This window comes from Neoarius graeffei, chromosome 11 (genome assembly GCF_027579695.1).
Source record: "Neoarius graeffei isolate fNeoGra1 chromosome 11, fNeoGra1.pri, whole genome shotgun sequence".
Classification (NCBI taxonomy): domain Eukaryota; kingdom Metazoa; phylum Chordata; class Actinopteri; order Siluriformes; family Ariidae; genus Neoarius; species Neoarius graeffei.
Window position 1 is genome coordinate 21,423,417 of NC_083579.1, and position 13,554 is coordinate 21,436,970.

At 47.0% G+C, this 13,554-nt stretch overlaps 1 protein-coding gene across 6 annotated transcripts in view; it reads left to right on the plus strand.

Annotated features, from left to right (window-relative positions):
* Positions 1 to 13,554, plus strand: part of kdm1a (lysine (K)-specific demethylase 1a) — a 174,098-nt gene that overhangs the window by 113,280 nt on the left and 47,264 nt on the right. For all 6 annotated transcript variants that reach the window (XM_060933625.1, XM_060933624.1, XM_060933623.1 and 3 more), the window contains 2 exons: positions 200 to 327; positions 5,378 to 5,524. In XM_060933625.1, the coding sequence (XP_060789608.1) occupies positions 200 to 327; positions 5,378 to 5,524 (275 nt within the window). The remainder of the gene's footprint in view (positions 1 to 199; positions 328 to 5,377; positions 5,525 to 13,554) is intronic.

Consider the following 13,554-nt stretch of genomic DNA (forward strand, 5'->3'; position numbering starts at 1 on the left):
TTTTATAATTTACATTATAACAATACATTATCATTACATTGTTAATAAATTAAATATTAATAAATAATTGAAATTTAACAAATTTGAGATGCCTGGTTCTGCCTCATCCATTGTCAACATTGTCAAGGCATTCATATCCAATTGTTAGTAGCTGTTCTGATTATGCTTCCTGACTGATATCTACCTTTGTCTTTGTTAGCTCCCATTCTGCTGGCACTGATGGCTGGAGAGGCTGCAGGCATTATGGAGAACATCAGTGATGATGTCATTGTGGGCCGTTGTCTAGCAATCCTAAAAGGAATCTTTGGTAGTAGTGCAGTTCCTCAGGTGAGCAAACATCCCTCTGATGACATGGTCTACTTTGAAGTGACGTTATTATATACAGTGTCCGCCACCATTATTGGCACCCCTTGTAAAGCTTAGTAAAAAGGGTTAGAAAAAATCCACCTTTGGCTGAAGTGGTTTCATCTCACACTGAAAAAAAGAGAAAATTCTAACCTTTTGAAATAAATTTATTCAAAGAAAACCAAATCCATCGTCAAGAAATAATTTTCAACAAAAACAAATGTGCCACTATTGCAAATTCCCTTTGTCATCCATCAGCATGGGAAAGATCAGAGAATACACAAATGAAATGAGGGAGAATTGTGTTGACCTTCATAAGTCAGGTTATAAAAATAGCTACTCTGCTGAAAATGTCCATTTCTACTGTTAGGGCAACACACACACACATACATATACCGTATTTTCTGGACTATAAGCTGCTACTTTTTTCCTAGGTTTTGAACCATGCGGCTTATACAAAGGTGCAGCTATTCTGTGGATTTTTCTTCCACCGCTAGGGGCGCTCTAACCGGAAGTAGAATCAAAAATAAGATAGATGAAAAATCAATGCAAAGAAGAATTAGCAGATCTTTAGCAGATAGAACACGCACGACAAATTACTAACTGGTAATTATTTTCAAATCCAGCGAAGATGATTAAAGTGACTTGTGGTTTCAAACACAGGAGAAATGAAGGTAAATAAATACCGGTTATTTTCTCTTGGTTCTGTTCCGTTTTAATCAGCAAAGTTGCTGCCGTGTTAAAAGGCACTGTTCGGAAAGAATCTGTTCAGGTACATACATGTACATTTACAGTCCAAAATCGTTCTGTACATGCAGTAAATATCTAATTTTTCAACATAGATATCTGCGGCTTATAGCCCGGTGCGGCTTGTATATCTTTTTTTTAATTTTTTTTTAAAAATAGAGCGGATGCGGCTTATATACAGGTGCGCTCTATAGTCCAGAAAATACGGTATATATATATAAGAAAAAGTGCACACCAACTTGGAACTGTTACACACTTGCCTGGAAGAGGATCATCCAAGTTTATTTTGTTCCCACGTACAGTGAGGAAGAGGGTAAGAGGTGCAAAAAAAAAAAAATCTTCAAGGATCACTGTTGGTGAATTACAAGAAAAAGTAAATGGGTTTCCATGTCTCCAAAACCACCATCAGATGCCATCTCCATGCCAACAGCTTATTTGGAAGGTATGCCGGAACAAAGCCTTTTCTGTCAGTTAACCACAAATGTAAGCACCTGAAGTTTGTGAACCGCTACTACAGCTTTGACTGGAACCATGTTCTATGGTCTGATGTAACAAAAATGGAGCTTTTGGCAATAAACACTCAAGGTGGGTTTGATGTAAAATGAAGGATGGCTATAATGAAAAGAACCCTATCCAGCTGTAAAATGTCGTAGAACAGGGGTCGGCAACCCTAGGCACGCATGCCACAACTGGCACGCCGAGGAATTTCCAGTGGCACACTGACGACGATACACAAACCTAATTATTCAACACATTAAAAATGTTCAAACGTCATTTTGAACTGTCATTGGCTGTTGCATGGCGAGCCTGCTCTTTTAGCATGACTACACAACAATATAGCACCCCCTCCCAGTGTTGCCAGATACTGCTGACGTTTTCCAGCCCAAAATATGTTCAAAACCCGCCAAAATGCACTTAAAACCGCCCAATCTGGCAACACTTCCCCCTCCCCATATTTCTCACGAGATGGGCCCACTTGATGCAGCAGTTGCGCTCAGATGGCAAAGAAGCCGACAGTTCGGGCTTTCCTCTCCTCGTGGACCAAAGAATATGGGTTCGTTTCTCAGAGGGACCGTGCTGTGTGCACGTTGTGTTTTGAAAGTGTTGTGTGTCGAACATCCAGTATTAAACGTCATTTCGAGGCAAAGCACGAAAAGACTTTCAAAGATCAGGCAGATAAGGACGAATCAATCCCACGCGCAGTGTGCGGATATGGGAAGCAAGCCCACACTTTAAAAGACTTTACCTCAGCTAAAAACAATGCCACTGAAGCTAGCTATATAATTTCTCACTGCATAGCTAAACATGGAAAGCCATTCACAGACGGTGAATACATTAAAAGTGCCCTTCAACCAAAAACGTTTAATACTGGCTCTTTTTGAAATACCATAGTTCACTCCGAGTTGCATATGCATGCTGCATGTGAAAATGTAATTCTACCCCCATTCTATGTATTTAGCTTATGAAAGAAAATAGTCGGAAAAACGAGCGGATCTGAAAAAGCTCTACGTACTTGCGTCACTTCAAAAATGGCCTCGCCCATCTTGGCTTGCTACCACCCAAGGGAAGAAAGTTCGGATTTAAGCGTGAGGAGAGATAGCAGAGCCCATCTCGTCAGTAGCTAACGAAGAGGACCTAACAACAAATTGAAAACATGGCTGAACAAGTTCGTGCCTGTGTTATTTGTGGCAGTAACACATCAACGTTGCATGTTTGGGGAGGCTGGGACCTCCCCTGCGCGAATTACGAGCGTTCAAAGTCGGGCTGGAGTCGCCGACAGAAACGAAACCTAAGCGGAGCGCCGCAGCTCGCCTCAGGGCGAATTACGTCCTGAGGCGCGGGGCTACCCCACCCTGGCAGCGCTGGTTCGTTGGGGAGAGGGCAGACGTCGCTGGCTGCCAATTTGGGGAGGCTGGGAACTCCCCTGCCCGAGTTACGAGCGTCGAAAGTCGGGCTGGAGCCACCGACAGAAACGAAACCTAAGTGGAGCAACGTTGCAAGATAGAAGAGCTGAAGAAGAAATGGTTGGAATTTATCTTTGGAACACCACCAGCGAAGTATAATGCAGCATTAGTACTGTGTTCTGATCATTTCAACCACAGTGACTTTTCAAACTTCGGTGCCTTCAGTAGTAGTTTTGCTTCGAGGCTGTTTTTAATACCTGGATCTGTAGTCAAGATGATCGACCACCAGCTCACAAGCTGTAAGTAAAACATGAACTTTTTGTTCGAAGGTTTTTGTTACAAAATAGCATGTTCATATTCTCCACGTTAGCATGCATGACATGCTCACAAGCTAGGCAGGGATGAGAGTTTTCCACTTTTCGGCGGGTTTCCACTTTTTCTGAGTAAAAAACGACCTTTTTATATTATGCCAAATCCGTTGAGAATTTTTTTTTTCTTAATTTCGGGGGGGTTGGGGTATGTTCCTTCATGCTGTTCAAACTTTATTAACTCCAACGATGTTTACACATTATTTGTAAGTCGCCATCTTTAGTCTCGTTTAAATCTCGTTGAATGTGATGTAAAATTCGTGTTATCTACATTGTTATTGGTCAGAACATCGATGTCGAGACCATAATAGCCAATCAAAACAGTTTTTACAAAGACACCCACATCCGCTTGTTCTGACCCACTGGAGGTAGCGTCACAGTGCTGTTAGCCAATCAGAGGTAACACGTTTACATGTCATGAATATTAATGAGTAAGAGCTGAAATCCTGTCGTTCTCCCGCCACCCGCTCCTCCACCAAACTTGAACAGCCTGAAACAGGAAACCACAGCATGTTTTTTCACCAAAACCGGCTCACAGGGCATTCATTCATACTAGAGACCACCGCACAATTAATGAAAAAACGATGCAATGACACCTTTCAGGAGGCCTTTCTCTCCAGCTCGGATAGTCTTTTTGAGGGGCTGCCAAATAAAGAGACAATAAAATCAAGAATAAAAGACATGCCCATATCAGCCAGAACTGTTGAGCGACGAATTGGTGAAATGGCAGAAAACGTAAGGGTGCAGCAAACAGCTGGCATAAAGTGGGTTAAAGTGTGTGAGGTTAATGGCATAAAACAAGTGCAGTGGTGTTTTACATTTGCTCAATGCATTAAATATCCATATCTGTCTAAAATGTGTGGTGTCTAATTACACATAGTTAACAACACCTATCTGAATGGCACACTAACTAACAAGAAAATTTCTAATTGGCACTACATGGCAAAAAGGTTGCTGACCCCTGTCGTAGAAGTTCTGTGATGTTTTGGTACTGTTTTTCCTCCAAAGGCCCTGAAAACCTTTTTGGGGTACATGGCATCATGTACTCCATGAAACACCAGGACATTTTAAATCAAAACCTGGCTGCCTCTGCCAGGAAACTAAAACTGGGTCATCATTGGATCTTCCAACAGGACAATGATCCAAAACATATGTCCAAATCAACACACACACAGTTGGCTGACCACAGAATTGAGCTTCTACCATGGCCATTTCAGACCCCTGACCCGAACCCCATTGAAAACCTGTGGGGTGAGCTGAAGAGGAGAGTGCACAAGAGAGGGGCTAGGACCCTGGATGATCTGGAGAGATTCTGTAAAGAGGAGTGGTCTCAGGTGCTCTGCTCCATATTCTCCAAACTTATAAAATGTTCTAGGAGAAGACTCTGTGCTGTTTTATTGGCAAAGGGAAGTTGTACAAAGTATTAAATGCCTGGGCTGCCTATAAAAGTGGCACGTGTTTTTGTTGAAAACTATTATTTCTTGATGAGGGATTTGTTTTCCTATGAATACATTTTTCAATTAAAGGTTGGATTTTTCTCATTTTTTTTTCAGTGTGAGATGAAGCTACTGCACCAAAAAGTGGATCCCCCCCCCCCCCCCCCCAATCCATTTTTACTAATCTTTACAAGGGGTGCCAGTAATCATGGAGGGCACTATACATACTGTATATGAATACAAGACAAACATCCATAATTTCTCGAAGCAAAATTTGTACATAGATTTGTAGTTAAATTGTTTTTTCATGGATTTGTACTATGTAATATTGTAATGTAGTAAGTAATGAGTGTGTATTTGCCTGCAGAGAAGCTCTTTTGGTTGCATGCTTTTACTGTAGCCAAGCCTGATCTTATAGCAGAAAGAGAGTAAATGTCCATCCAGCCTAATGGGCTCAGGGTAGTAAAGTAAGCCAGCTGTACCATTGACACACTCTCGCACACATGGCTACTGTGGCTTAATTCCAACAATAACACCAATAACAATTGATGTGAGGGTTTGTGTGTTGCCATGGTAGCCGAAGGAGACGGTGGTGACGCGATGGCGTGCAGACCCCTGGGCTCGTGGCTCATACTCTTACGTGGCAGCTGGTTCCTCTGGTAATGATTATGACCTCATGGCCCAGCCAATCACGCCCGGACCTGCCATACCTGGGGCCTCACAGGTGAGCCGTTCTCACACACACAGTGCTCTGTTCTCAGATCACACTTGTTTAATGCAGCCATCAAAGCAGCTTTGTTACAGTTAAGACTAGGATATGTTACAACATGTTAAACTGAATCATTTTGGATTGCACCTGAAACAAATCATGTGAACTGAACTGAATCTCTTTGGATTGAAGTGTATGTGACCCAACCAAAAGGAGTGTATTAACTTTAATGTGGTGGCTCTTATGCAGGTCACAGGTAAATCATATAAAGTCTAGGGAAATATCAGTAACAAGAAAACATAGTCTATCACTAAATTAAAGACTAATCTGAAATGTATTAATTGTACAGTTGAGGTCAAAAGTTTACATACACAAACCTGAAAGGCATGACAATATTAGGCTTTCAGTGCTTTCTTTGAACAGTTTTTTCTGTGGCAGAATGATTGTACAACATGCTTCTTTAATTTAAAAATATTCTAAGAATTTGGTGTACAAGTTTTAATTTATTTTGGGTTTTCTGAAATCAACAGAGGGTCAAAATGATATACTTACATCCACTGAGATTATTAATTCAGTGGTGCTGAAAGTTCCAGAATGTCTTAACTTGCCAAGGCCTCTTAACTTCCTGTTAATAATCATGATGGAGTACAGCTGGTAGCCTTTCTGTGCCAGCATAAAAAGGGTTTGTTTGACACTCACTGGGTTGACCAACACACAGTAGAGTAGGAAAGTCCAAAGAGCTCAGTGCATATCTAAGAAAGAGGGTCATAGATTTAGGTAACTCAGGAACATCTCTTGGAGCCATTTCTAAACAACTGCAGATTCCAAGATCATTTCAAAGAACTGTATGTAACTATTGGGAGGTGTAGGCACTTTGCTAAGCCAGTTTGCTGGAGGAAGACCAAAACTGTCACCTTCAGCTGCTGGAATCACATTGCTATGGGTTGGGAGGCTGCCGTCCAAGAAAGAGACCCCTGCTCCAAAATGGACACCTTCAAGCTTGACAAAGTTTGCAGCTGACTGCATGAACAAAGAAAAAGTGTTCTGGAGGAAAGTTTTATGTTTAGATAGAGATAATGAGATGAGGTGAGACAAAGATTGAGTTATTTGGCCACAATAATGAGCACTGTACCAGCTATTAAGCAGGGTGGTGGTAGCATCATGCTCTGGGGCTGTTTTGCTGCCAGTGGAACTGGTGCATTGCACAAAGTGGATGGAAAATTTAAGAAAGAGGACTACCTTTTAGAATTCTTCAGCATGCCCTCAAACCATCAGAAACTTGGACACATTTGGGTGTTCCAACAAGACTATGACCCCAAATACATATCAAGGCCTGACCTCAACACATCGAAAGTATGTGCATTGTGCTTAAGTCAGGTCTGTGCCAGGAAGCCAAAAAAAATTAATTGAACTCTATTAATTCTGCTAAGAAAGATTTTATATATATTGTTGTGGCAGTTCAGTATGCGTGGGTGGAGCACAGAGTACGGCAGGACAGAGATCAGGTTCAAAATAGGCTTTATTGCCTCACTTTGCAGTGAACAATCTGAACACCAAATAGACATACACACACAACCGGCGTCTAGTTCGGGGATGAGCTCCTCTGCTCTCGCTCTCCCTACCTAAATAGGGCGCGGTCACTGGGAGGACACACACAAACACAGGTTAATTGCCGTCAGGTGTAGTGATTCTGCCACTTACCTTCCCTGACTCCGCCCTCCTGTCACAGACCGGCGCTTGACCACGCCCCCGCTGCCACATACCCCCGCCTGCAGCCGACCCCCCCCCCCCGACGGGAGAGGAAGTCCGCCACGACCATCTGCGCCCCCGTCCTGTGGACCACCTTAAAATTGAAGGGTTGGAGTGCCAGATACCAACGGGTGATCCGCGCGTTGGCATCTTTCATGCGGTGGAGTCACTGGAGGGGCACGTGGTCCGAACAGAGGGTGAAAGGGTGCCCCAGCAGGTAGTAACGGAGGGCGAGGACCGCCCACTTGATCGCCAGACACTCTTTTTCTATGGTGCTGTAGCGCCCCTCACGCACCGACAGCTTCCTACTGATGTACAGGACGGGGCGGTCCTCCCCCTCCACCTCCTGGGACAAAACCGCCCCCAGCCCTCTGTCCGACGCATCAGTCTGCAACACAAAGGGGAGAGAAAAGTCAGGGGAGTGTAAAAGTGGCCCCCCACACAGTGCAGCCTTTACCTCAGAAAAAGCCCGCTGGCATTGCTCCATCCACTGGACCGGATCTGGTGCCCCCTTTTTAGTGAGATCAGTCAGCGGGCTGGTGATGTCTGAATAATTAGGTATAAACCTACGATAATAGCCAGCCAGCCCCAGGAACTGTCTCACCCCCTTTTTGGTCTTGGGCCTCGGGCAGGCCGCAATTGCTGCCGTCTTATTAATTTGGGGACGCACCTGCCCGTTGCCCAAGTGGAAGCCCAGATACGGTACTTCCACCCGCCCAATCGCACACTTCTTTGGGTTGGCTGTGAGACCCGCTCGCCTCAGCGACCTAAGGACGGCCCTCAGATATTCGAGGTGCCTCGGCCAGTCATTACTATAGACGATGATATCATCTAGATAAGTGGCGTGGGGGCAGAGGACTCTGTCCATCAGCCGCTGAAACGTAGCGGGCACCCCAAACAGCCGAAACGGAAGTGTGATGAATTGGTGTAAACCAAACGGTGTGGAAAAGGCCGTTTTTTCTCGGGATAGTGGAGTCAAGGGGATCTGCCAATATCCCTTCGTCAAATCCAGTGTCGAATAAAAGCGAGCAGTGCCGAGTCGATTGAGCAACTCATCAATATGAGGCATTGGGTACGCGTCGAATTTAGACACCACGTTGACTTTTCTATAGTCCACACAGAACCGGACCGACCCGTCGGCCTTGGGTACCAAGACCACTGGGCTGCTCCAGTCACTGTGGGACTCCTCGACGATGCCCATTTCGAGCATGGCCTCGAGTTCTTCCCGAACCACTTTTTTTTTTGTGTTCGGGTAGCCTGTAAGGGCGGCTACGCACTACCACCCCTGGGGGCATCTCAATGTGGTGCTCTATGAGGTCGGTGCGACCGGGCAGGGGCGAGAACACGTCCGAAAACTCAGTCTGCAACTGGGCGACCTCCATGAGTTGGGTCGGGGAGAGGTGGTCTCCACAGGGGACCGGAGAGGTACGTGATGCCAATGCCCCTTTTTGAACCTCCGGCCCCAGCTCCACCTTCTCCGGAACCACTGACACCAACACCACGGGGACCTCCTCATTCCAGAGTTTAAGCAGATTGAGGTGGTAAATCTGTAGCGCCCCACCCCTGTCCGTTCACCTCACCTCGTAGTCGACATCCCCGACTCGCTGTGTGACCTCAAAGGGTCCTTGCCACTTGGCGAGCAATTTGGAGCTCGATGTGGGCAACAGTACGAGTACCTTATCTCCCGGTGTGAACTCCCTAAGGCGCGTACCCTTGTTGTACAGGCGGGCTTGCCGTTTCTTGGGCCTGCCGCAAATTCTCCTGGGTTACGTGGGTGAGCGTGTGGAATTTTGCGCGCAGGTCCATAACACATTGAATCTCGTTTTTACTTTGTGAAGGTCCCTCCTCCCAATTTTCCCGCAGCACGTCTAGAATTCCACGCGGCTTACGCCCATATAATAATTCGAACGGAGAGAACCCCGTGGAGGCTTGGGGGACCTCTCGCACTGAAAACAAGAAGGGCTTGAGCCACTTGTGTCCAGCCATTGGATTAAAGTGAGCCGCCGGGAATACCAATTCCCGACGGCTCTTTGGAATTAAAAGTTGCGTGACTCGCTCTTTAGTTTGAGTGTCCTGCGTCACTCGGTATAACCTATCCTTCATAATCGCGAAGTAGGGGAAGGACAGGGTGGCGTTCGGCTGGAGCGTTTGACCATCGATTACTCTCACTTGGTCACATGCATGCCTCAGAGTCTCGTCTCGCGACTGCTCTAATGGGAAATCTGCGAGGGATTCCCCAACAGAGAGAGGAGGGGCCGGCGGCTCCTCACTCTGACGAGGAGATGACGTAGACGGCTCTGTGACGGCTGCTCCCGCCAAAGCGACACCGGGACCTCCCCCTGTTAAATGGCAGGACCCACTCTTTACCAAGTGTGTCATTAAATCCCAAAATCCCAGCCAATCAGTCCCCAAAATTAAAGAGTGGGTAAGGCGAGGATTAACCGCCGCCTTCACTATAAATTTTTCCCCTCGGAAAAACATGTGGACCGACACCAAAGGGTAGCTGTGAACATCCCCGTGCACACACAACACCTTCACCCCCTGTGCTCCCCTCAATGCCTTGTTTTGCGCCAGGCTTTGGTGAATTGAGGTCTGATTACAACCAGAATCCACCAACGCCTGATATGTATCCCCTTGAATACTCACCGGTATGCGATATGCTCCGGCCCGATCGAGGGCGGCTCCTGGCGCGTCGGGGATCCGAACCACCGCGCCCACCTCCATTGCCGTGCACTGCTGTTGGAGGTGGCCCGGTTCCCCGCAGCGCCAGCAAACCAGCCCGGGCTTCCTCTCTGCACCGGTGTTCTGGGGCTCACTCACCTGAGGGGGGGGAGAGACAGACACAGAAGGGAGAAACGGGAGGGCACCGCGGGTGCGGCAGGCCGGCTGGGGTTTTGCCGGCCCCCGCCTCCGCAGTGGGGGAATGGGGCGAGGACGGGACACAGGAGGAGGGGGAGAGAGAGAGAAAAGAGAAGAGAAGAGGCTGTCTGCTGTCCTGCTGCCGGAACAGCCGCCAAATGGTCCTCCGCCAGCTCGATGTCCCGATCCAGCGACGCCGGGCGGTGGCACTGGACCCACTCCGCGGTTCCTGTTGGCAGGTGCGCGATGAACTGCTCCAGCACCACCTGGTCGACGATTCCCTCGGTGTCGCAGTTGTCGGCCCTCAGCCACCGCCAGCAGGCGTCCTGGAGTTGCTGGCCAAACGCGAACGGCTGGCCGACTTCCTCCAAGCGCAAAGGGCGGAAGCGCTGGCGCTGCTGCTCCGTGGTGCGCCCCACACGCTGGAGGACGGCCCGGGGGAGGTCCGCGTAGAGCGGTCAGCGGGGAGCTGTAGCGCGGCCAGCTGCGCCTCTCCCGTTAGCAGGGGGAGGAGGCGCGCCGCGCGCTGCTCCATCGGCCACCCCGAGGCCTCTGCTACTTGCTCTCGAAGAGCGTGATAAATGCCTTGGGGTCGTCCTGTGGACCCATCTTGGTTAGGGTGAGGGGGGACGGGCCCGCGGCGGGAGCGCTGGTGGACCCCGCTGATGCGAGGAGGTGCCAGAACGCCTCTTGATCTTCTTGCTTCTCTTGATCACCAGGGCCTCGAAGCGCTGTTCTTGTTCCTTTCGGAGGGTGACTAGCGCCTGGTGCTGGCTTTGCTGGGCCGTGGCGAGGGCGTTGACCAGGTCGGTGAACGGGGAGGACTCCATGGGGCTGATCGGCTGCTGCGCTCCAATTTTGCCCGGGTTTCAGCACCACTGTGGCAGTTCAGTATGCGTGGGTGGAGCACAGAGGACGGCAGGACAGAGATCAGGTTCAAAATAGGCTTTATTGCCACACTTTTCAGTGAACAATCTGAACACCAAACAGACACACACACACACACACACACACACACACACACACACAACCGGCGTCTAGTTCGGGGATGAGCTCCTCTGCTCTCGCTCTCCCTACCTACCTAAATAGGGCGCGATCACTGGGAAGACACACACAAACAAAGGTTAATTGCCGTCAGGTGTAGTGATTCTGCCACTTACCTTCCCTGACTCTGCCCTCCTGTCACAGACCAGCACTTGACCACGCCCCCGCTGCCACAATTATATCTCCAATCAGAATTCTGCCAGAAATTTGTTGATTGCTACGAAAGTATCTGATCATGGTGAAACTTGCTAAGAGACATTTAACTAAATATTACTTGTTGTGCATAAATGTTTGACCATGTGTTTGATTTTCAGAAATATCAAATTAAAACTTGTGCACCAAATTTTTTTTTTCTATTAAAGATGTATTTTGTACAATCATTCTGCCACAAATAAAGAACAGTTCAAATAAATCACTGAAAGCCCAATATTGCCATGACATTTATGCCCATATATGTAAACTTCTAACTGTAACTATATCATAAATTTTGTAATATTACTGCAACACACTCGTGGTTCGTGGGAAAACGAAGAACCAACAGGCTTGTGACACCTTAGGGTGCATTTATTATTTTAATTTGAGCTTTTCAGCCATCTCACACTCTCTCTCTCTCTCTCTCTCTCTCTCACACACACACACACACACACACACACGACACTGTGCTTGTTCTCCGTCTCTGCTCACCAGCTTTTCTGCAAGCACATAAAACTTGGCTGAGGACTACAGTTGACTTGCTAACTTTAGGACTGCAGTTGTCATGAACAGTTTTGCTCTCAAGTTTCCATCAATGAAGAGTTTATAACATCAACGAAACTGACTTCATGTTAAAACTGTTAGTCATGTCTGTTGTTGCCCAAATGAGGATGGGCTCCCTTTTGAGTCTGGTTCCTCTCGAGGTTTCTTCCTCATGTTGTCTGAGGGAGTTTTTCCTTGCCACCGTCACCACAGGCTTGCTCACTGGGGATAGATTAGGGATAAAATTAGCTCATGTTTTAAGTCATTCAAATTCTGTAAAGCTGCTTTGCGACAATGTTTATTGTTAAAAGCGCTGTACAAATAAACTTGACAAAAACGGCACGTTAGTAGATTGCTGCTGATTAGACACAGGTGAGACTCATCAACTTCTACCGGACTCCTCTCCACCCATAGCTGACGCTCAATCATGCTCAATCATGCTACCACATACCCCCATCACTGTCCAGCTACCATCCAGCTTGCGGCTGAACCAACACCATACCCCATGGTAAGAGGTACTAGCGGGAAGAGGTAATCTGTCTTCACCATCTGCACCACCTGTCTGTGGATCACCTTGAACTTAAAAGGCTGAAAAGCCAGATATGAGTGATTTGCATGTTGGCATCCTTCATGTGGTGGAATCACTGGAGCGTGACATGGTCAGAACAAAGTATGAAGGAGCATCCCAGCAGATAGTACAGTAGGGTGAGGACCATTTGATGGCCTGACACTCCTCCTTAATCATGCTGTACTTACTTTCCTATACTGACAGCTTGCAGTTGATGAACAGCATGGGGTGCTTCCCCCTCGCCACCACCTGGGACAAAATGGGCCCCAACCCCCCTGTTTGACATGTCAGTCTGTAAGATATAAGGAGAGAAAAGTCAGGTGAATGCAACAGTCGGCCCCCCACACAACTGCCTTTACCTGGCAGAAAGCCCATTCACATGGCTCCATCCACAGGACCAGATCTGGTGTTGCCTTTTTTTTTTTTTTTTAAAGTGAGTTCAGTTAGTAGGCTGCTGGTGTCAGAAAAATTAGGTACAAACCTTCTATAATAGAGGGTGTTCACACGGCACATATTTGCATCGATGCTGCACCGATGTATTTTGTTGCGATATATCTTACACCGGTGTAAATTTTGTGGATCGTTCACACGTCACAAACCTGCTTACTAGAGAGAAGCGTGTTAGTGCAGCCCCACTTGTGTTCACACGGCAGTTTTTGCGACCGTGTTATACGATTGTAATAATGTGGAAATTAAATATGCGCATGCGTGAAAATGTACTTCCTTTTCCCGCCTTGTTTGTGATTGATGTATCGAAAAACCATGGTTTATACTTCTCCAGACAAACTTTCTACGTTGTGGTCTATCAGACACCGTAAAAGGGTAAAAGAGAGAAAGGAAAGGTTGCGCAAGTACAAGAGAGCACGAAAACAACGCATTCTACAATTCATTCGGCAACAAATCGACAACTTCCTGTCGTTCATGGCCATGTGGACGGTTGGCATCACCAAGCGCCGGGAAAACAATGTGGATGAAGACACGTAGTTCTGTTTGGTGGGAGAGAATTGTCAACGAATCGTTTACTCATTCAGACTGGATATCAAACTTCAGAATGAGCAAGGAAGCATTCGGATATTTGTGCGCTAAGCTT